Genomic DNA, 24066 nt, shown 5'->3' on the forward strand with positions numbered 1-24066 from the left:
CAAGCAACTTCTTGCTAACAAGGTAGGGAAGCTCTAAAGGCTCCGGATGAGGGCCACAATGGACTGGAAACGAGCGTCCAGCAGGAGGGCTTGAGCCTGCACGGAGTCCAGAACTGCCCCGATTAATTCTATTCTCTGGGTCGGTTCTACTGTCCATTTTATGACTTTGAGAAGGAGGCCTAACCGATGAAACATGTCCGTAACCAAGCAGAGGTGGGAGTGCACCTGTTCTCTGGTGTGCCCACGGATAGGCCAGTTGTCGAGGTAAGGGTATACCTGCACCTGTGGACCCTTGAGTGGGAAGGCCGCCATGACCGCCATACATTTGGTAAACACCCGGGGGGCCGTGGAGGGACCGAAGGGAAGGGCCGTGAACTGATAATGTTCGTGGTTGACCACAAAGTGGAGGAAGCGTCTGTGAGCCGCATGAATTGCTATGTGGAAATACGCATCCTTCATGTCCAGGGCGGCGTACCAGTCTCGAGGAAAGGTATGATGGTGCCCAAGTAGGACCATGTGGAACTTCAATTTTACCATGAACTTGTTGAATCCGCATAGGTCTAGGATGGGCCGAAGCCCTCCCTTTGCCTTGGGGATTAGGAAGTAACGGGAATAAAACCCCCTGCTGCTTAGCTCCCTCAGAACCTCCTCAATTGCCCCCATGGCGAGGAGTGTCTGAGCCTCCTGAATAAGGAGCTGCTCGTGAGAGGGGTCCCTGAAGAGGGATGGGGAGGAAGGGAAGAAAATTGGAGAGAGAATCCCCTTTCCACCGTGCGAAGGACCCAATGGTCCGTAGTTATGAGGGACCAAGCAGTGGAAATGGGATAAAAGATTCAAGAAAGGTGGGGTAGGATCCTGAATGAGGTCCGGTACATCGTCCTCGGGTGTCCCTTCAAAAGGTTTGTTTAGAACCTGTTGAGGGCTTGGACAGGCCCTGGCCCTGCCCGGACCGGTGGTTGGAGGGTTTCCTCCTGCCATGCCCCCATCTCCTATAAAAATCCTGCCACGGCTGAAGAGGGGGATAGGAGCATTGTGGAGGCTGCTGTAGTTTAAAGGGCTTCTGCTGGGTAGCTGGTGTGTGCATGCCCAGTGACCTTATTATAGCACTTGAGTCTTTAAGGCGTTGCAGCCTTGAATTGGTCTTGTCCAAAAACAGACCCTCTCCATCAAAGGGGAGGTCCTGCAATGTTTGCTGAAGTTCAGGTGGCAAGCCAGAAGCTTGCAGCCAAGAGATATGCCTCATTGCGATTCGTGAAGATAAGGTCTGAGCAGCAGAGTCTGCGGCGTCCAATGAGGCCTGCAGTGAGATCCGTGCCACTGTTTTGCTCTCTTCTGCCAAACCCCTAAACTCCTCTCTGGACTCCGGAGGTACTAACTCCTTGAACTTCAGCATGGAGTTCCAAGAGTTAACACTGTATCGGCTCAGGAGTGCCTGCTGGTTAGTACTCCTGAGCTGAAGTCCCCCCGAGGAATAAACCTTGCACTCAAACAGATCAAGGTGCTTGCTTGGCCTCTTTTGACTTGGGTGCCAGGGCTTGCTGACCATGCCGCTCCTTTTCATTCACTGAGGCCACGACCAGTGGACAGGGCTGTGGATGCGTATAGAGATAGTCATACCCCTTAGAGGGGACAAAGCATTTCCACTCCACTCCCTTAGCAGTCGGGGAATGGATGTGAGCATTTGCCAGATTGTTCTGGCGGTGGTCTGTATGGTCCGAACAAGGGGTAGGGCCACCCTAGATGGAGCCTCGGAGGACAAAATATTGACCACAGGGTCCTCCACCTCTATCACCGCCTCCGCTTGAAGGTTCACATTCCGCGCCATCCTGTGCAAGAGGTCCTGGTGGGCATGGAGGTCTACTGGAGGGGGACCCGATACTGCAGTGCCCGCCACAACCTCATTGGGTGAGGATGAGGAGGCAGCCACGGGAGGAAGAGGGTCATTTGGAGCCTCTTGCAGAGCCCTGTGCCAGAGATCTTGGTGCCAGTACCAGGAATTGGAGTTGGAGGAGGGCCTGGAGCCAGGAGGGGAGACACCACCGTCTCCATGGTAGCCTCTGGTACTCACGGCTCGGATGGGGCTGATCGAGAAGCCCCAGATGGATCACCTTGGGCTTGGTGGTATGCCCAAGGCGTCCAAAAGGGCCATTGAGTAGACCCTTGAGCGGGACCTTGCTCCTGCGCCTGCCAATATCCAGCCCCTGAATCGAGGTGGCTGAGTTCCAAATGGCGGCAGTCTGACAAGTGCGACCCTGCCTCCAACCCTGACGAACGAGAGGTGGAACGCGATGGACACGGTGGTGCTGAGTGGGTCTGCGCCGAGTCCCATCGACGAGACGATGGAGAGCGGTGCTGCCACGCTGGGGAGTGGTGCCGGGACCTGGATCGGTGCCGGGACCTGGATCTAGGCCGTGACAATGACTGGCGTTGAGAGCAGCGTTGGGTCTGGGATCTACTCCTTGACAGCGACTGGAGCGGTGTCGAGACCAGTGCCGGGAATCAGAGTGGCACCGCAAGTACGACCGGCGCTGCGATGGAGAGTGGTGCTGAGACTGTGAATGGTGTTGGGAGAGGGAACGGTTCCGGTGCCGTGGCTCGACCGACGGTGCTGGTGGGTGGGTAAGTGCCGGTTTGCCCCGGGGACGGTGCCACATGAACTGGTGCCGGTGCCTTGGTCTACTGAGGGGATGCCGACACTGTCATGGCAATCAGATCCCTTGCAGCCGTGAAGGTATCTGGAGTAGATGGCAACTGGACCTCAACCATGCTGCGAGTCGGGGAGTCCAGTCGCACCAGACTCAACAGCTCTGCCCTTGGGGTCGGAGTCAACGGTGCTGAAGCCGCTAGTTGTGCCCCATGGCGCTCCGCTATGGGATGCGACTCCGTGGGCGATTCCAGGGAGGCTGGAGCTTGCTGAGGTGGGTCAGCCTTTGCCGGTGACGCTTCTGGCCAGAAGAGTGTGAACGGTGCTGGACCGATGATGTCGGCTGCGGCGCTGGGGAACGTTGGTGCCACAGGTCTCTATCAGAGTCCAACTGTGGTGCCATTCCTACCGCTGCTGCCGGGGAGCTGAGCACCGAGGCACTCGGTGCCAGATCTTGGCGTGCCGCTGGAGGCTGAGGGCTAAGAGCCGCCTCCATGAGGAGCTGTCTTAGAACGAAAGTCCCACTCCTTCTTAGTCCGGGGATGAAACCCTTTATATATCCTGCACTTCTCAGCTTGATGAGATTCCCCCAGACACTTCAGGCAAGAGTCATGGGGGTCGCCTGTTGGCATGGGCTTAGAGCAGAAACCACAGAGCTTAAAGCCCGGAGCCTTGGGCACGAGTCCAAGAGAAGAACGGGAAAGAGGGAAAACCCCTCCAACCCCACTAACACTAACAACTATAACTATTAACACGATAACTACCACTATAAGTATTAACTATTAAACTATGAGGAATACGCTAGGGAGAGTGGAGAGCAGCAAAGCCGAGCTCCACAGTTCCAATGACCGTCATGGGCGGTAAGAAGGAACTGAAGAGGCACTGGGTCGGCTGGGGTATATATCAAGCGCCATGAAGGCGCCACTCTAGGGGGCTCCACAGCTGACCCACCAGGTGTTGCTAAGGTAAAAATTTTCCGACAGCCGTGCACGCGGCGTGCACACACCTAATTGGAATCGACAGGAGCAAGCACTCGAAGAACCACCCCATTTTCCAGCTCAAGCACAACACGTTTATTTCCACGAGCACAAAGTTTACAAAACATCAAGTTGTGGATGCCAAAGCTGGCTGAACTGTGACTTGCTTCAGAGTGAGGAATAGAAAAGTACAATCATGCTCTTTTATTAGCTTCATGAACGTTACTGATGACTAAGGCTATGTTTTAGTCACAAGTATTTTTAGTAAAAGACATGAACAGGTCATGAGCAGTAAACAAAAACTAATTAAACTTGGGGCGGGGGCAGGGCGCAGGCAAACTCCCTACCCAGCTCCATGTGGCCCAGCAGCTCCTAGTGGGAGGGAAGGCCAGGTGGGCACCGGGTACTGCCCTGCCACGAGCTCTGGCTCTGCAGCTCCCATTGGCCAGGAACTGCAGCCAATGGGAACTGCGGGGGCAGTGCCTCTGGGCGGGGCAGGGCAGAGAACCCCCTGGCCCCTCCACCTAGGAGCTGCAGGGACATGCTGGCCGCTTCCAGGGAGCCCCGCTTTTCCCCCCGAGGTAGACGCCACCCCACATCCCAACCCCCTGCCCCAGCCCTGAGCCCCCTCCCACACGCAAACTGTCCCAGCAGCAGCTGGTGTGGCTGGCCCCGGGGCTGCCTGATCTTCTCAGGGGCCGTGACCTCTGTGACAGACACGCAGCCTTACTGATGAGCGAAGACAGGAGTCACAGTACAAGTATTTACGTGACTAAGATGGACAGTGGTGGCTAAATTCTGTGACGGCCATGGAGCTACTCTGTAGTAAATGATGAATACTGTACACTGATGTGGTTATTGGGATGTTTACTGTACGAATATGTTGGTTTAGCTGAACAGCAGGCTGTAAGGAAAAACAAGCAGGATGGGCAGAAGAATTGCTCAAGATAACAACCCCCCCACCCCCCGCTATCGCTTGAGGATTGTTTGTTATAGGACAATGGCAGAGCCAGTCTCTGAGGTAGGCATAGTCAAATTATTTTTTGTCAAGATCCAAATTTCTTGGTCAAGGTATTGTCAAGGTCCAGACTCTACAGAAACATTTTTCATACCACAATAATAATGAAAGTAAGAGTAAGTAAATAAAAAGATTTTGCAGTCTGTTCAAAAGTAACGGTGGGTCCAGATTTGGCCCGTGGTTCGCCAATTGACTACCCCTACTCTGAGGAGTCTGTCTCGACCTCCTGCTGAGGCTACCAAACTGGTTTTGACAAACACGACCAAAGCCTGGGAGCTGACAAGCGCAAAGGAACTCTGGCTGGATTAAAAGGGACTCACTCTCAAGAGAAGAGGCAGTTGCTAGGAAGTTGTTCCGGGGGACCAGACTGACATGCAGGCCCTGTGGGGGTGTCTGAAGAAGTTAGGCCTGCCCAAGCTACTATCGGGGATGGTAAGCCGTGAGATAAGATAGATACATGTGGACTCTGAACACCCTCTCTCTAATGCTTTGTCCTACCATTAAAATAATTCGCTAGTTTTGAGAAGGCTGTCCTGGTCACTGTATACCACTGGTCACAGACTCCCAAAGGGAAGAACCATGGTGTCTGATCCCAGTTGGACCTGCCAGGCAAGCACAGCTGATACACAGAGTACTGTACCCCAGGGCTGAGAGTGGGAGAACTGCAGAATTCCATGCTAGAGAGGTAAAGGCCTGAGGCCTGACACCAGAGGGGCTGCACTCAGAGTGCAGGAAAAGGACAGATGTGCAGTTACCCCTGTGCCCATGACAGCTGATATTTTATCTTCACAAGTGGCATCTGCGGTATAAAATCAAAGCAGTTAAGTCCCACTAGGGAGCTGTCCCGTGGTTATGGACGGCCTGGTGGCAGAGAGGTGGAAGGCTCATTTCTGTGTAGGTGTAAGCAGTGCCTCTCCCCCAGGCCTCCCATGAGTTAGGCCAGTTTCATGTTCTCACCCTGGGTTTATTTTCCAGCAGCAGAACAGCCTCCCAAGCTCTGAACAAATCTCCTTTCAAAGACACAGAGTCTAATTAGGCAAATTAAAACCCTCCATGGAGTTTCTTTAAACCAAGAGAGCTGGCTCTATATGCACGCTTGCAGTCTGCTGGGGAAGAAGACTATAAAGATTTATTAACACTCAATGTCATTATTTGTCTTGCCACCATTGGTTGCGTCCTTGCTCTTAATGTCAAATAACTGACTACTGTTTCACTGATTTTTGGACTGCTTCTTCTTCCCTGGCCCACTTTAACTGTCTCTCACTCACTCCATGTTGGGAAAGCATGCTCCATTCTGGAAGGCAGAACCAGTAAGGTCTAATGTCCTCAGACTACTGTCCCAGAATCATGCTGGCCAACAGGAAGTGATCAGAAAGCAAAGATCAATCTGACGACCCTTCAGTCTCTACTCCCTTTATTTCATAAGCACATCACTTCTGTAACATGCCTGATCATGCAGGAGGCCAGGGGTCTCAGCTGCACTTAGCCAGACATACCCGATCCAGCACAATGCATTGCCAGGGGCGCAACCCAGGATCAGTCTTTTCACAGATCAATAGAATCACTGTAAGATCAGACCGGGGAGGAATCCAGCTTTAGGAGAGGAATCTGGTTTTGAGAGGGATTATTTGGAAGTGATACAAAGAAGCAGCACAGGAAAGAATGGTATGAAATTCAGAAAGGGGAAATTTTGTAGGGAGAAGATTGTAGGGAGAAAGGGGAAAGTTGTAGGGAGAAGATTCCTGACAGTGAAATGTGTTCAGCTGTGCAATACTATCCACAAGGCAGCAATGGAAACCCCAGCATTCCCCCACTCTTTGTCTTAGACCGTAAACTCCTCAGGGAAGGGGCTGTCTTTCACCTTGTGCTGGTACAGTGTCTAGTCCAATGGAATCCTGACATTGGTCGGGGCCTCTCTATGCTACTGTAATGTCAACAACTAGGCTGCACAGAGCATTGAAAACAAACAATAAGGAACAATTTGGTTTGGTAGGAGTAAGGGGCAGATGTACTATTAGGCCTTTCTGATCTCTGATTTCTGCAATTCCAATAGAGTGAAAATAGCTTCAGGAATGTACTGGAGAATAAAGTGGGAGAGAGATGTGGGGTGTTTAACAGGCAATGTCTTTTGGGGGTAAAGGGCACTGCAGCTGGCCTCCCTTAAACGCTCACCTGGCTCGCTGTCGATTTGAGTCAGCACATCTTCTATTGAATCTTCCTCGTTCCTTAGGGCTTCAGGGTCAGGCGGAGTGTAGCCGTGGCATCGACACCAATGCACCACATGTTTGGTTTTCAGGGGGCTGATGTTGTGAAATCTGGGATGCTTCTCTATGATTTCTTGTAGGATTTTTCTCACTGTCATTGCTCGTTGCCACTGTGGGAAATCAAAGTGAGTGCTTTGTTTAGCCGAGGTGTTTTATGTTCGAGTTCTAGGAGACCAGAACATGGCAAAGTGCAGTAATTTAGGGTCCTAAGAACATGGAGACTGACTACACCAGGTACTTCCTCAGAAAGCAGAATGACCTGGAAGAATGAGCATGGATTGGTGGTCCTGATCCTGAGTCATTCTGTAGCCTTGGACAGGTAATTTAAACTCTGCTTCTGTTCCCACCATCTGTGTCAAACTGAAAGATCCCTACCTCACAGCGGGTAAGTTAGGTACATAGTCAACATAATCACACTTCTGGCTGAACTTCAGCCTTCTATTGTTATAAGCAACACCTATGATCACAGTAACTGAAAGCCATTAGAGGGAAATAAAGTATCTCTATTGTTTTGCAGCCTGTTTAATTCTGTGCACCAGAACCGTGCTGCATCTAGTCAGCCGCATTGTTTCCTACACAGGTCCTTCACATAGCAACAAAGGGAGAAAAATTATGTAAACAATAGGAAAATGCAACTGCAACACCATAAAAATAGCTCCAAAACAATTATACAAAATATTTCTCCACAATGAATTAAGAATCTAGTTCAATAATGGCTCTGCCTGAGAACAGATCTCACTCAGTCCTTCTACAAAGAGCGAACACGATACAGAGCAATTATAATAGAAAGGCACAGGCAGGGACAGGGGATATAGTGACAGGTTTCAGAGTAGCAGCTGTGTTAGTCTGTATCTGCAAAAAGAACAGGAGTACTCGTGGCACCTTAGAGACTAACAAATTTATTAGAGCATAAGCTTTCGTGGGCTACAGCTCACTTCATCGGATGCATAGAATGGAACACATAGTAAGAAGATCTATATATACATACAGATAAGTTGGAAGTTGCCATACAAACTGTGAGAGGCTAATTAGTTAAGATGAGCTATTATCAGCAGGAGAATAATATTAATTATATAGCTCATCTTAACTAATTAGCCTCTCACAGTTTGTATGGCAACTTCCAACTTATCTGTATGTATATATAGATCTTCTTACTATGTGTTCCATTCTATGCATCCAATGAAGTGGGCTGTAGCCCACGAAAGCTTATGCTCTAATAAATTTGTTAGTCTCTAAGGTGCCACAAGTACTCCTGTTCTTTTTGAGAATATAGTGAAAACATATTGGGAGAAATTAGAGACAGTATTATGCCACACAACGATGGCATATGGAGACAATGTTTAAGAAGGAGGCTATGCAAACACTGCATTATATTGTACAGCCCAGCAATTTAAAAATATTCCAAAAAGATTTTAAGTTGAAGCAACTGAAAATTGAACTTTAAGGTTATTTACATTTAATTAATTCTGTAACAGTAAATTGGGGTACTACATGGAAAGAAGCCCGTGCAAATTATTGTGAAACATGCCTCCATTTCCAATATATCAGAGAGTGTTTTTTGTCATAGCTAAGAACTTTGGAGTAGCTCCAGATTTCCCTATGCAGAAGTTTCCCCAGTGCTTATCAAACATGTAAAGAGCGGATTACCTCAGCTGCCCTTCGTTTTCCAATATTCCAGCTGTAATACTGTTCCACCGAACTGGCACGGAAAGAACTGACATCTTCACCTAAAGAGAGCACAGCCAAAAAACTGGAGTTAAATTTTAATAACTCTGAAATCTAATCTACTTTGCTGCTGGCAATTTCTGAAAACCCCAAATAGGTTTTCGTTGGATACGTTGTGCTTGGTGGGAAGAATGGGAAAAATGGGCTCTCTGTGTGCAGTCCCCACAGCACAAAGAATTCTATGCTCTTACAAAGAGTGGGCGCATTCCCTGCACACAGCACGTACGTTCTTAGTTGTACAATCACTCTCTCTCTTTGTCAAGTTAGGCTGATACATGTGAGACCAACCATATTTTAAACTCCCAAAAGACAAAACGCGACTGAAGAAGTTCAGTGGTGCTTTGCTATTGTCAGAAGTAATTTCCTTCTGAAAACACTTATTTGGCTAACAATTAGAAATATAAACACGAAATAGAAAATGCAACAATAAAGCAAAGGACATCTCAAGAAGTTTTTACTGGCACAAATTTAGGAGGAAGGTATTAACTCCCTATCAGCAGATCCATGAGTGTTATATAGGACTCCTAAAATAAGAAGCAATGAAAGCTTTACTGCACAACCCACTACCACCATGTTGCTCATGTTACTGATTTTATTCAGTCTGTCCTTTCCAGTCTCCAGCAGCTTCTCCTCACTGAAGTACATTCATTACTAGGGAAACCTCATTAGTAGTATGTTTCCCAATCACATATATGAGTGGTGTGTGGGTGTGCAATTAAAAAGGACCTTTTCCTGATCAATGACAAATGAAACGGACTGATGGTTGCCTAAAAGTTGCCATCACTGGTTAGATACGTACCAATATTCTAGTGTGAACTACCCTGTCTCTCTCATACAGGCAAGACAACAAATGTTAGGGCTTGTCTATACTTACGGCTAGATCGGCAGTGCTGCGACTGATGCAGCGATGTTGATTTAGCAGAGAAGGTGAAGACCCACTAAGCTGATGACAGAGCGCTCTCCCATTGACTCTGTACGCCAACTCCCCGAGAAGCGTTAGGGAAGTCAGCGGGAGAGCATCTCCCATTGACACAACACGGTGTAGACACCGCAGTAAGTTGACCTAAGTTAAGTTTACTTCAGTTACGTAATTTACGTCACTGAAGTAGCATAACTGAGGTCAACTTACAGCTGTAGTGTAGACCAACTCTCAGTAACTGCCAAAAGCAGGCCATGTTTTGTTGGCAGGATTTGGCTGATTTAGATTCCTAAGTATTTTGCAAGCAACAAAACCCAAAAGTAAGCGTTCTGAGGCAGCAGTTTCACTTCATTCCGTTTTGTGTAATTTTCCCAGCTGCAAAGTGCCATGCACATCTTTGGTGCTATAAGGACGACGAACTGATTGTTTTCATACAGATCTTACTTTTCTCAGCAATTAATGGAACTTTCTTCACTATTGCTGTTAAAAGTTGCTGGACATTCTCCAAATGTTCTATGCTGCAAAGAGAAAGAGCACAGTGAAGAGTAATTACTTTTTAGAAGAGATAAATCAGATATACAGGATTCTAACATCATTATCAATTTAAAAAAAATCCTGAAAAAATGCGTTAACACTGGTTTGAATAAATATTTCCATGCCAGTCCCTGATTTTACAGTGGTATGCACATAGACGGCTCCTTAGTCCTATATGCAGTCCCACTGAAATTAACGAATGGGTTCTCAGTGTGGGCATAAAGTTCCACCCACCAGGATCAGGACTCAAACCAGCCGTTGTCTCTTTTTGGTTTGCATCCTGCTGGGATGGAATCTCAGGAACAGGCCTTGCAGTAATGCCTAAGCAATGTCTACTAACAGTACAGTAGCTGTATGACACCACTGCTTCAAATATGTCTGATAGCAAGATGCGATTTCTGTAAGTTCTCACAGTAGGAATGTGCTAACAGTATGGCAAGATTTATACTTTATAAAACTCTTTGATGCTGTTGGTCCTCGTATCCCTCTCCTATGCTGCTTTATTACAATGAAAGACAAGGGAACATCAGGCACATAATAGCACGTTTGATAAACACTAGGACGTGACAACTGATTGGTAGCAGAACATGTAGAAGTTTAGGCACAAACCTAACCAGTAACCATATTTTAAAAAATATGACCTTTCCCTAGTATTTCCTTGAAGTTATTTAAGACCAACTGGTAAAATTTAAAGAGCATATTGGCTTCTGATTGATTTACATATTGGCATTCCCATGGAAGTCTCCACCAGAGTAAGAGTACTATGACATTTTAAAAAATGGTAACAGGAAAATGTAAGTTATCGGCAGGATTGTGAGCAGAGGGGAGATCTCCTACATTCAGGGATTTCTACAGAAAGTTATTTTGCCGGTCAAGCTCTGGGTGAAGAGCTTCCAAAAAGCACTTGTGATGGCATCACAAAGAAGTCCCCAGATTCTTCCACGATATCAGAAGTGCAAATGCTTTTAAGACACAAGGAATCAGATATCACATCCCCAGGCCTACTCCCAAGTTAGAATGTGGAAAGATCTCGACAATTATAGCAATATGTGAATAACAACATTCACAACCAGACAAACAGAGAGAGGTAACACACATGAACAGAGTTTACTAAAGAAAAAGAAATTGAGGGAGGATCAAATTATCACTTCCCCAATTACTTTCAGCTGTATTCCAAGGATCATAGCCCAGCATTGATCAGAACACGCAATTGCAGTGGGAATTATGAGTGTATGGATTATATTCATAGCAAATCCCAAAAATGATTAAGCACCATTAAACAGCTTAATTTTTAGCTGTTCCGAGTACAATACCATTCATAAAAATCAGTATTTTAATACTATATCCTGCAGATATGGATGTAACTGAGGTCTGAAAATGAATGTCAACCAACAGACTACCTAGATTATAGTACGCTACAGAATGTATCGGTGGCTGTCAGATTTTAATCACTTGACTCCTCAGCCAGCGTTCTGATACTGTTGTGTACTGTCTTATAACCTGCCCAAAGACTAAATCATATAGCTCTTTAGACAGGAAAGAACAATTACTTGATAACGTAATTTCCAAGTTCTGAGCTCTCTTCTGTTTTTACTGCTGCTTGACCATCTTGGGAGACCAGAGAGTTGCAGTTCTGTCCCGCTGAATCAGGCTCCATCTTAACTTCAGAGAAAAACAGAACAAATTTTTAAAATGACAGCGTCATTGATAGTCAGCTGGGAAAAGCCTGATAAAACTCAGAGTGCAGTAAAACTAGAGCTATGCATTTGATCAGACCGGCTCTATTTGGGAGCAGGAGGGAGGTGGGGAAGAATGATTAAAACCACCTGGAATACCCACATCCACATTCCAAAGACCGGTACTGAACAGGGAATACTGTCAACCTGCGTGTGTGGATGAGCTCTCCCCACACATCTGGCAATGCAACCCCACCTTGTGTGTGTATTCTACACTTCCAGCACAAGCCAACCCTGCCCTGCTGGCCATTCATCCTTCATCCAGTGGAGAGAGAGAGAGACTGAAATACAGCTTCACTCCATACCCAAAAACACTTAGTTGTCTTCTTGTAAGAAATATTCATGTCTGCAGCATCAGGTGCTTGTGGGTTTTGTGTAGGATGATCCAATTTCAATGGAACTGCTTGCAAGCGTCCCTTGGTTTTCTGTCAATTGCAAGATCTGGGATGGCACAGTCATTGACATTTAGTGTTGCTGGGAAGCACTGCCAAATGATTACACCACTGAATTACCATTCTTAGGGTAGTGCTCATGCTTTGATTAACACACACTGCTATGAATAGTGTAGCATTGCATACGTTTCCACAGCGGTGGGTTGGCACCATGCAAGTTTTACTACCTATGGGAACCTTTCAAAGTATCCTCTAAGTTCTTTTATCCTCCTCTGTACATGTCTGTCCCATGGACTACGTTGTGGGCATAGTGTCTTTGTTCACTTTTCCAACCCCTAGATTCTATTCCTATTACAACTTAATTGATGGACATCATGGAAAACTGAACCAAAAGGCAATGGGATCTACTAACGGGGTCAGAACACTTCCATACGGCAGCCATGTTCATTCAGGCACAATCAGTTTCTTTGAGAGTGCTACTGACAAGTGACAAATTCATTTTTTTACCTTTAGTGACAGATGTTGTGGAGGGGATGGGTACAACTGTACTAGCTGCAGTTACAGCAGTTGCAGCAGACACTTTGGTGGTAGACAGCGACTGTATCACTAAAGGACAACAGGAAAAGAATAAAAATGATGTGTTGCATACTTCTAGATACTCTTCCCAGCTCGTGCTTCACCCTTGTTTTAGATGGATAGTTCTATTAACCCTTGATAGCAAGTTATATTGTATGTGCAACATGAAAGCTTGGGAACAACTGAAACCCACTACACGCTTTCTTCCTGGGTGTGTATAAGCCTTGTATTGCTGTATGGCAAGAATGGCTGAGCTCTTTGCTATGTCAAACACCATCTAGTGCCCTCCACTGCATTTACCTTTGTTCACAGGCATCAGTATAGTCTGAACACCTCCAGATGCTGTATTTACGCTGAGCTGTTTGATCTGGCTGGGTACCGTCAGCACAGCCTGCTGGGGACTCGACTGGTTTGAGTGGATCTTTAGCAACCCTAAAAGAAGGGGGAAAGAGACATTTTAGACAATGCTTAGTTCAGTCTATCCCCTAATATTTCTCTCTCTTTCTGCATGAAATAGGATGGTATAAGTTATGCTTTGCTATCCTTTTAGCAAGCCCATGCTCACACTGAATTATTAAACAAGTTTTTTGCTGAGTTGGATAGTTGCCAACACACTCAGACATATTATATAACTATACTGCACAGGGCTTTGATATTTGTGAGGTGAGATTTATAATACACAAAAAGAAAAGGAGGACTTGTGGCACCTTAGAGACTAACAAATTTATTTGAGCATAAGCTTTCATGAGCTACAGCTCACTTCATTGGATGCCACAAGTCCTCCTTTTCTTTTTGCGGATACAGACTAACACGGCTGCTACTCTGAAACCTATAAATAATACAGTAATCTTAAACAGAGACTGAGGTGTTGTGTTAATACCTATAGAGTTTTAAAAGAACACGGCAAGATATTCAGCACAAAGGACTCTTGTCAGAATAAGACAAAAGTCTTGACTTACATTTTTCCTGAAACGACAAAGAGTCCAGTGGTGCTTATGCTCCAATAAATCTGTTAGTCTTTAAGGTGTCACCGGACTCCTTGTTGTTTTTGTGGATACAGAGTAACACAGCTACCCCCTGATATTTTTCCTGAACTTATTCTTAGGGATCTGATAAACATAACCTGTAAATGAAGTAAATTATATTCTACCTATATAGCTCCTATTACAGTAGATCTGAACACATCACAGTCTTCCTCAAAACATCCCTGTGCGGCAGGGCCATGCTATTATCCCCATTATACAGATGGGGAACTAAGACACAGAGAGACTAAGTGACTTGCCCAGGGTCATGCAGGAAGTTTGTGGTGAATGGACCTGAACCTGGGTCTCCCAAGCCCTTTAATAATAAATACTGACTGCCTTGAGAAACAAAGCTAATAGGAGCATATAGCATATTTACAAGGGGGATTGATTTCAATAATCATTTTTATCACGATTTAAGTAAGCGGGCAGGAAACCTTGATTTAAATAATTAATTTTAATCTTGTTTTTCATTTGAATTTTCCTAAAGAGAAGTCCATTCTCATTGGTTGGTATAATTATTAAAACATGCTGATTTGCAACTAAGTATAGCTTTTACACTAAAAAGTCGGTATTTCTGTCTGCTAACCAGGAAAATACACTATATCTATACATGTTTATTTAAGCAATTATCTAGCTTAGAACACATTTATTCCAATTCTTAATTTTTACATTTTTTTTACTGTTAGAAAATGGTGAATGACTCCTTCCTTATTTACTAGATGACAGTTCTCTTTCTAATTAGGATTTGGGTCAAGATGCATTTGGATGGTAATTGGAGTTCAATTAAGAATGCACAAAACTGTCAGTTTTCATTTTTTTTTAAGTAAAATGAAACTACCTTAAATGGGCTGGGATGCAAAAGAAAAAAAATTGTTTCCTAAAATGTTATGCATTTAGGACTAACTGAATTATTAAACCAAGGAAATACAAGCCATTGTTAGTGAACTGATGGTTTGGGTACAAACTGTCCTATGTCTGCAGTATTAGTGTTCAAATCTCTTTGGTGTTTTCCCTTTGATACAACCATGTACTTGGACAAGTGGGATGCATCTTTGTAAAAAGAAAGTAAACTTGGCATCAAAACAGAGATTCCTCACTAACCACTAATGGAAGGAAAGCTAAAGTCATTACTCTAACCAGAAACACTCAATATGCAAATAACCTAGGAAGTCAAATTTCAAATTGTTCTTTTCGCAACCTTCTTTCTGTTAATCAAAAAGTCGTTTTACTAAGACAGATTTTAGAAACTAGAGGAAATTGCTAAATCTACAGTTAATTTCTGATAAGAGCTCAAAAATGCAAGTGCTCTGAATTCTACTGCTTACTGTACAAGGTATCTGAAGGAGTTATAGTCCAAGTCTAAATTCCAGTAACAAAAGGCAGAAAGGAAGTTTATTACCTGATACAGCAGCTTTGCCAGAAACAGGGGTTGGTGTAGTCATCAAGGAAGCAACACTTACAACAGTAGAAGAAGTAGTTTTATTAGCTCCTGATGAACCAGACTGCCCCTGGTTTATACAAATTTGGTGTTGCTGTCCTGATGTCTTTGCCACAGGACCCACAGTGGAAGATGAACTGGAACCTGCACCATCCGCTTGCTATATTGGAGAGAGAGACATGGCAGTGTCAAATGCGGTTTTATTTTACTGAGCATTTAAAATAATTTGTCATACTGCTAGAGAGGAGCATTTAAAAGAAATAAAAGCAACTGCATCTAGATCTATCCACAGTCCTACTGTCTTTAGGGAATACTATCATGCAAAGCAAAGCTCTTAAAAATATTTCCAAAACACACACATTTTGGGTCAGTTTCCCTGCAACTACCCTGGAGTTCTGAGCAGGAATGAAACAGACCATACATGTAAGAACTACTGTGCTGCTACTGGAACTTCACGAACAATGTTCTCAGGAACCAAGTCCCCTATTCACACAGGAGGCTTACCTCCTTCTTGAGGTTAGCACAGCACAAAAGTTTACAAGAATCTTGAATATTTCAAGGCTGGTCAGAACTCTAGAGCAGTGGTTCTCAACCAGGGGGATGCGTACCTCTGGAAGCACGCAGAGGTCATCCAGGGGTACATCAACTCATCTAGGTATTTGCCTAGTTTTATAGCAGGCTACATGAAAGGCACTAGCAAAGTCAGTACAAACTAGAATTTCATGCAGACGACTTTATATTGCTCTATGTACTATATCAGTGTTTCTCAACCTGGGGGTCGCGATTTATTTTATAATTATATGGTAAAAATGAGAAAGTCAGCCATTTTTAAGTAATAGCATGCTGTGACACTTTTGTTATTTTATTTCACGGTGTGTTATCTTATTTCAGAGTTTATTTCAGTTTTTAAGTGAGGTGAAACTTGGAGTACGCAAGACAAATTAGCCTCCTGAAAGGGGTACAGTAGTCTGGAAAGGTTGAGAGCCACTGCTCTAGAGCCATCAGCAGAAAAAGGGAAAACATTTTGTCAGTTTCATCTTATAGCTGCCTCCACTGACAGATAATGGTTTTGTTAATGCTTTATCCACATCTTACATTGTTCAGTCAGGTGACTCATTTAAAAAGGGACACTGGTAACTTAATAGTAGGTAAAGAAATTTAGACAGAAGTGTGACTTGTTCCTTTTGTGATCTTAGGGTTTTGTACCGCCACCATTCACCATAGTATCTGAGCAGCTTCAGCGTAAAATAGACAGGCAACATCAACGTCCTTAGCGGACTTCATAGTGTCTCTAACTCTTCTCCCTTTTGGAGACAAACTGTGGGTGGGTGGTGTTGTGAATGAGAGTCTAGCAAAGGTGGAAAGTGACACCTAAGATTATTATAACTGAAAGATTAGAGGAAAAACAGTTTTTTCTTTGTGCATTTGTTTGTGTGGATCTTTCACACAGCAAGAGGGAAGAGAGAAATCCTTTTAAAAAAAATAGGAAAATGAGATTCAAACCACACACACACACACACAACTAAACTATAAAATGGCAGGGGACTCAGCTCAGGGGCAGGTGAGGAGTAACTACTCAACTTTTTTTTTTTTTTTAAACTGACTTGATTGCAAATTGATTGTGTCCACTAAGCTTGCCAAATAGCTCGCTATTCTTTCCCCTGTTGGAGTTATCACTGCCAATTTTTGCTTCAGATTTGATGTTGCTGTTCCACTCACTCAGCTGTAACATCATGTAGTACACAATGGGAATGGGAGTGTAAGGGACAAGTCAATAGAGGGGTTAAAGTTTATTTTCCTGACAGGACCATATTAGGACAGCTTTACATGTCCTTCATAGCACAAGTACTACAATTTCAGCAGGACTGAAAGAAGAATAAAAAAAGAGGTAGAGTAAAATTTTCAGAAGCACCTAAGTGATTTAAGTGGCTAAGTAAGTCATTTTCAAAAATGACTTACACACTCAGAAACCTAAGTCCCAAAGACTTTCAATGAGATCTAGGTTCCTAAATGCCTCATTCATTTTTGAAAATAGGACTTAAGTGTTTTTGAAATTTTTACCAGTAGCCTTTATTTAAATTACATAAATTAGAATATAACTGGCAGTGGACCACTGCTACTTGAGAAAGCCTAGAGGGAACCCCAAAATGTGTGGCTCTCTTTTTCCCAACACTTTTGGAATTTAAATGCCTTATTTCAGGCTCACTCTGCCACTCTGGGATGTCTCTCTCTACAGGGACTGCATTATCATCACTTTATTTAGGGACAAACAGAAGGGTCAAACTTCGAATGCTGAAAATTCACAGGACCACAAACCTTGCAGGCTTCCACCCTCAAGGAGATCTGTTCACAGCAGAGTAGAGACCAAAAAGCTCATAGAGAGTCAAGGATCTCAAATGTCCAATACTTAAGTAACAGCTGCTGGTTATTTGTTGCCCTGTTGTATAGAGACTTTTAAGCACTTCGCAACTTCTGGTCTTCTCTCAGCCAAAGTCAGTATGTGTATTTGAAAGGAGAGTAACCCAAAGTCTGACCTCTTTCAGGGCATGCTGCAAGATCCTTCTTTTTCACAAACCCTTTCCATCATGACTGGATTTATTCTATATTTCAAAAAGAGATACATATAACCCATATACCCCTTGAACCTGCACAATGAAGAGAACAAATCACTCCATATCAGTCTTTTGGGGACCTCACTGTGCTGCTCTAATTTACCAGTGTGGTGCTCAGATACTACAATGATGGGTATTATAGAAAACCCCACAATAGATAACAGATGATGATTAGCACTGGAACACTCAAAGGAGAGACAGTTTTAACAGAAGCTGGATTAGTTACAATGACTTCTGTCCATCTTTTTGCTGTTTTATTCCTCTTCTGCTGTCCACAGGTAAAATGATAAAATATGCCCAAATGGCAAAAAATCCAACAGAAATTAGTTGAGTTTCCTGTCAAGCATAAAATCGGGCAAGAACACAAGCAGATGTCAGAAAACACAAGAGAGCTAATAATGTTGAAGAAAAAAGGTTACTGACGGGGAAGAAACAGCAAATTATTTCTTTAAGATTATATTGGTTAGGAATTAAACATTACATACCGTTATAGACACCTGCATCAGCAGAGACCTGAGTGTAAAGTTTTTATCTTTGTACCAAAACAAAGTTGGTTAGGCATGTACGTCAGTGCACACATGTCGACAAAGCACCAAGTTTGTTCCTCCTCCCGTTAAAGGTCATGAGCAACTGAAGTAGGAGGAGTCCACATGCATAGCATACTCCATGCCAAATTCATGCTCTACTCATGCAAGCACACAAAGATGATTAGAGCAGAAGTGTCTCCAAGCATCACGCTAGCCCCTTTCCTGTGCTCATGTCTTGTACATATGCATCTCCTGGATGCTTTGTTTTTGACTTCTAGGTTCCTGTGACCATGTACTAGCAATGCTTCTTCTCACCTGTGCAACTCCGTTTGCCGGGAGGGACATGGCTGGGGTCGTGGCTGCAGTGATCACCCCTCCTGATACTCTCAGCACGGTGGTGCCGGGTTTGGAGAGCTGTGAGGAAGCAGGCACTGATTTCAACGAACCATCTGATATTTTCATCAGCGATGTTTGTCCACCAGGAGCCGCCTTCAAAAGAGAGAGTTCAGTTTAAGGGAAAGCATTTCAATGAAGTAATTTTTAAAACAGCTGCTTTTTGTACTAGAACAGCAAAAAATCAGAATATTTCTGAGGGAAGAAGAGGTGTTTTTGAAGCCAGATCACTCAGCTTAACTTTGAGACAATTGTTTATAAGCTGCTCATTTTCTACATTAGAGTCTACTTTTTCAGAAGTGACCCAATGATTATGGGTCTCTCAATTTTTGGGTCCCCAACGTGAGACACCTTAAAAGGACCTACTTTTCAGAGAGAACCTGAATTTATTTGCACCTGCAATTTAAGTTACTAAGAAGTCTCTGAGCAGGTCTACAATGCAGGGACATGGGACATTTGCAAGACTCAACCTGTGGATCCAAATAAAACAAGGTGCAATATTGTGTCCAGTTATTTGCACTATGCATATGCAGGGGTCACTGTCTGAAAATCTGGCCCAATATTTCACATACAGTACAAGCATGCTTTCGTTTTGTTTTTTTTAAAAGGCTAAGCCTAAAGTTGGAGTTTTTTCCTCTAGTTAGATTTTTTTTTTTTTGATAACCAATCTGTTGCAATGAAACTATGAAATAAATACAAAACCTGTTGCTTGCCTACCTAAACCAAAAGAGGGCTAAACTTTTTGTAAAAGTGATTACATTATTTCCCCTCATCACGAGACAATACATATAGTTTGAACAATAGAGACAAACAAGACATTTGAAAGTTACCTGGGCAAATAAAGCAGTCTTCTGTCCAGTTATTACTTTTAATGCCTGCTGTCCTTGAGTGGAAGATGCTCCGACTCCTACACTGCCCTGAACAACTGAGGCTGGTGTCAACTGCTTTCCAGAATGCTGGGGAGATGGCTGACCAACTAAAAATGTGCCCTGGTCAAAAATAAAAAAAGTTACCTAGGTTAGGCTCTCTGAGTGGAAATCAAATGGTATGAAAAAAATTGAATTCTGCACCAGTAACGTGACAGTGACATTTGTAACGGCCTTCTCTGATCTGAGATTTTATTTTAAACAAAGATTTCTTGTCCTTCAGGTTGCACAGACTAATCAGATTTGCTACTGTCATTTGGAGTTAACAGAAATATGAAAGCCCATATATCTTGTTTGCTGACCTCAAAGGGTCTTAGAGGAAATCTTCACTCTCCGCAGCAGTAAGAGAGTACACAGGGCTCAAAGCACTTCCTACCACAAAGATTATTTAAAAAAAAAAAACAAAACATTTTGCAATTAATTACAGTGGATGTTCTTGCTAGAGGCAGCACTCTCATCTCACTGTAAAGCGACATTATGTGACACACTGGAAGTGAGAAAACCCCAGAAGAAAAGGTCACAAGCCAGGTTCCAATCTGCTCAGACACATCCACTGTAATTTAATAAGCCTCACATACTTCACAGTTTATTCATTGTGACAAATACAATTTCCCTTCTGAATGTTCAGAGACAGCTGGGCAGAGAGAAAAGGACCGGGGACAGTCTTCCTTTCAGCTCTGAAGCCTAATTAATTCCACAAAGGTCACACCTAGAGCAGAGTTGAAGCCATGCTAGACCCAACAGCAGCTGGAGACCCCACTCTAACAGACTAGCCTGTGGACCCCAGAGTCCTTCCCCACATACCATGACTTAATTGCCACCTCTCACCTGTTTTGTTTGTCCATTCTCTCAGTTAGCTTTTTCATTGGCCTCTTCCCCCCCCCCCCCCCCCGGCCGCCCTTTTCTGGCTTTGCTTCCCATGGCTCACTCTTGCTTTTTCTCCCCAATACCTCCCTCCTCCATCTTTCGATCTCTAGTGCTCTCCCTGCCTACAACTGTTATTATCCCCTAGTGCTCTCTCTTCCCCCTTGGGGCTGCCTCCCTGACTTCTAGCTCTTCTGGTGTGTCCACCTCAACACCCTCCTTTCCCACCTCTGTTTTGGAGGTTGCTTCTACCCCTCCTGTCCCATTTTTGGGGAATACGCTTGCTCCCTGCAGTCATTCACTGGTGCATGTTCTCTCTCCTCCTACTACTCCCTTGTGCTACAACAAACAACAATGCTCTCTGCATCATGCAACAGCCCGCAGCGAGCAGAAAATTGCACCACACAACTCACAGGGGGGAGAGTGGCACAGAACATACTGTCAGCTGCAGCAGAGATGAGAAGAGAGAGTGAATGGCCAGCAGGGCAGAGAGGTAGCCATGCCCTCCAGAAGGGTCTGGCTCCCCCTCAATTTGAAACTCAACTATTACAGGACCACAGATGCTAGCACAAGGTCTGGGCATCCCTGGATCAATTAAAATGCTGTACAACTCTGACCTGTGGTGTCTGTTTGAGGATGTAGGACGTGTAGGTGAGATGCTGGGATAAGCCACTACTTGTGCTTTGGGCAGGGGCTGCTGTTGCTCCTCCTCCTCCCCCTGCACTTGTAGAAGAGCCTGACTGGAGACCTGTAGCAAAAATCAAAACAATGACTCTGCAGAGTTCGGCATCAGAGGCTGAGCAGCCACACCTTTGCAACAGTGAAACTACACAGAAATTCGCTTCTCTCCAACGACACAGCATTCCTCTCTTATACATGTCTGTCCTCAGATGGGTGGGTTCTGTGATAGCTCTTCAACAGGTACACAGAGACAGCAGCTGAGGTATCTGTGTGCATATAACTTTAAAGGCCTTGTGACACGCAGGCTGCCATGCGCTTCGTAAGTGAGCAGCATCTATGCACTGATTTTCCAATGCAGCGGGCACAGCATGATTCTGGGGGTAGTACTGTGCTCTTCCACCTCAGCAGACTCTGGGAACAAACTGAAAGGGACCGAGGCTGCTTGTGGGTGCACGGAAGTCTTTTTTGTTTTGCTCTGCCGTCTCTACAGTCAGAGGCAGATGCAAACCACCAATTTACTAGCTTTTTCAAAAGCCTCTTATAGATTATGCATATGTGAAATCCTACCAATGACCCTGCATGCTACTGAGTTTGCTTTTACATCAGATACACTTCACCAGTGTTTGAATATAATTTCAGAGTCGTTACAGAGCACTCACCAATGATTACTTTGCAAAGAGCGATAATCTAAGGCTGCATTTGGATACGCTTACTGAGCCTACACTGAGAGCAGTGTAAACTCAGTCTTATTTTCAGTCTCTTAAAGTGGGCAAAATGGTTACTGTTTTTCCAAAGAATCAGACATTTGCTTTACTTATGAGGTTATACTGTCCATTTCCCTGCTAGTGCAGGATTGTGCCCAGCCTAGCTCTGAGTCCCAAGCAATGGGGCTCCCAGCAATATATCACAGCCCAAAACACCTCAGTTAGGAAGGTCTTTTTTTTTTTTTTTAAAACACTTCATCCCACTGTTTCTGGTTATAGCCTCGTGTACTGCACTCAAACTCCTCCTCTGCCTTCATGGTGTCAATACCAAAGCTGATCAGAAAATGGGCAAACACCACTCTGGAAATTTTGATTTTTTTGGGTTTCCCAATGAAAATTTGAAAACTGTCAAGGAAAACAGGCACTCTTCTTCATAAAAAATTTCATTTAGTCAAAACCCCCATTTTCCATTAAAAAAGTTTTGACCAGCTCTAGTCAATATCGTTCATAAACTTGTCAAGGTGATCTCCCCCCTCCCCTGGCTCTCTCAGGTGTTGCAAAGCTAAGATACCCCTGTCATCCCTTTGAGCTTTCTGTATAATTTGGTCCCTTGAGCTCCTTGGCCATTTTTGTTGCCTGTTGCCAATTCCCTCTAGCTGTTCTCTCTCTGTTAATTTTGTATTCAAAAGCGAAAGGAGTATTCTAGGCAAAACCGGACCAGCCCAGTCATATGCATTATGCAACATCTTTGCATAAGAAGCCTAAGAGAGCACTGGGCTTTTCTATAGCAGCCACGACACACTGCAAACTAATATCTACTTAATCATCAACCTAATACTCTTAGCAGTACTGCTTCCCAGCTTTTTCACTATGGCCCTGATCCAAAGTCCACTCAACTCAATGGGAGTCTTTCCATCAACTTCACTGGACTTTGGATCAGATCCTATATGAGCATTTGTGTTTTAGATTATTTCCCCCTCAGCCAGAACAGCCTGCCCTTTTCCAAGATGAACCTTCTTTTTCTTATTTTCTGCTCATGTTTCCAGTTTCTCTCAGTCCCTTTCTAATATTGGTCACGAGTTTTCACAACTGCTTTCAATTTAATGTCAGCTGCAGGTTTCAGGAATGTGCTGTACACTCCCTTTCCCGGATTACCAATGAAGGGTTAAAAAAAGCATGCTGACTGGCTGGAATCTTCTTCTTACTTGATCACTATTTGCAGTTATTGCTTTAAAAAAACCTGGGGGTCAAGGGATGACTTATATGAAAGCTCTCAAGGGTCCCCTCACTGAACAGTACCATGCCTTTTTTTTCCTTCTTTAGTGAAGAAACTTGTCCTATTACTAACTCCCAAAGTACCAGAATAAAAGGAAAAATGCTTAACACATTAATTACAAAATGATTACATTATTTAACTCATTAGATTTCCCTGCAAGACTAACTCGCATTGTTTGTGGCTCGCAGTATGGCTCCTTGGGGTATCAGAAGCAGTTTTCCTTTTCCCGAAGGATTCTTGCTGTTGGTGGTAAGGTACAGTTTGGTGCCTGGTGGTAAATTAGCCAAGTTTGCCAGGTTTGTGGCTGGCAACTGCAGCGTAGCCATCACTAGAAACGAAATAAAAAACAGAAAACCATGTTAAAAATTCAGTTTTGCAGAGTAGGATTCATAATAAAACCTGGGCAACTGAAATAAAGTCAGAACAAAATAGTGGCTAACCAATGAACACTGTGCATAACAATGAAAAGACCAGGAGTACTTGTGGCACCTTAGAGACTCACCAATTTATTTGAGCATAAGCTTTCGTGGGCTACAGCCCACTTCATCGGATGGACGAAAGCTTATGCTCAAATAAACTGGTGAGTCTCTAAGGTGCCACAAGTCCTCCTGGTCTTTTTGTGGACACAGACTGACACAGCTGCTCCTCTGAAACCTGTGCATAACCATGAGAATGCTGTGCTTGCAGCACTTTACACAGCACTAGGTATCTCTTCTGTTGAAGACACTTTACATATAACTACACTACACTACTAATTTTAATAAATTTTTACTACAGATCTCTTAGCATGTTGTTTTGACTAGGTGTTTCCATCTCATTCTGAAATATAGTTGTG

The 24066-nt window shown here is 44.1% G+C and overlaps 1 protein-coding gene across 5 annotated transcripts in view; it reads right to left on the reverse strand.

The window, feature by feature from the left end:
- YEATS2 (YEATS domain containing 2) overlaps window positions 1-24066 on the reverse strand; it is a 76144-nt gene that overhangs the window by 10459 nt on the left and 41619 nt on the right. For all 5 annotated transcript variants that reach the window (XM_074963993.1, XM_074963992.1, XM_074963994.1 and 2 more), the window contains 11 exons: window positions 23398-23559; window positions 21188-21318; window positions 19611-19769; window positions 18703-18876; window positions 15210-15408; window positions 13086-13217; window positions 12717-12815; window positions 11632-11743; window positions 9992-10065; window positions 8551-8630; window positions 6812-7013 (listed from right to left, as the gene is read on the reverse strand). In XM_074963993.1, the coding sequence (XP_074820094.1) occupies window positions 6812-7013; window positions 8551-8630; window positions 9992-10065; window positions 11632-11743; window positions 12717-12815; window positions 13086-13217; window positions 15210-15408; window positions 18703-18876; window positions 19611-19769; window positions 21188-21318; window positions 23398-23559 (1524 nt within the window). The remainder of the gene's footprint in view (window positions 1-6811; window positions 7014-8550; window positions 8631-9991; window positions 10066-11631; window positions 11744-12716; window positions 12816-13085; window positions 13218-15209; window positions 15409-18702; window positions 18877-19610; window positions 19770-21187; window positions 21319-23397; window positions 23560-24066) is intronic.

The sequence above is a fragment of the Natator depressus genome, chromosome 9, assembly GCF_965152275.1.
Source record: "Natator depressus isolate rNatDep1 chromosome 9, rNatDep2.hap1, whole genome shotgun sequence".
Lineage (NCBI taxonomy): Eukaryota > Metazoa > Chordata > Testudines > Cheloniidae > Natator > Natator depressus.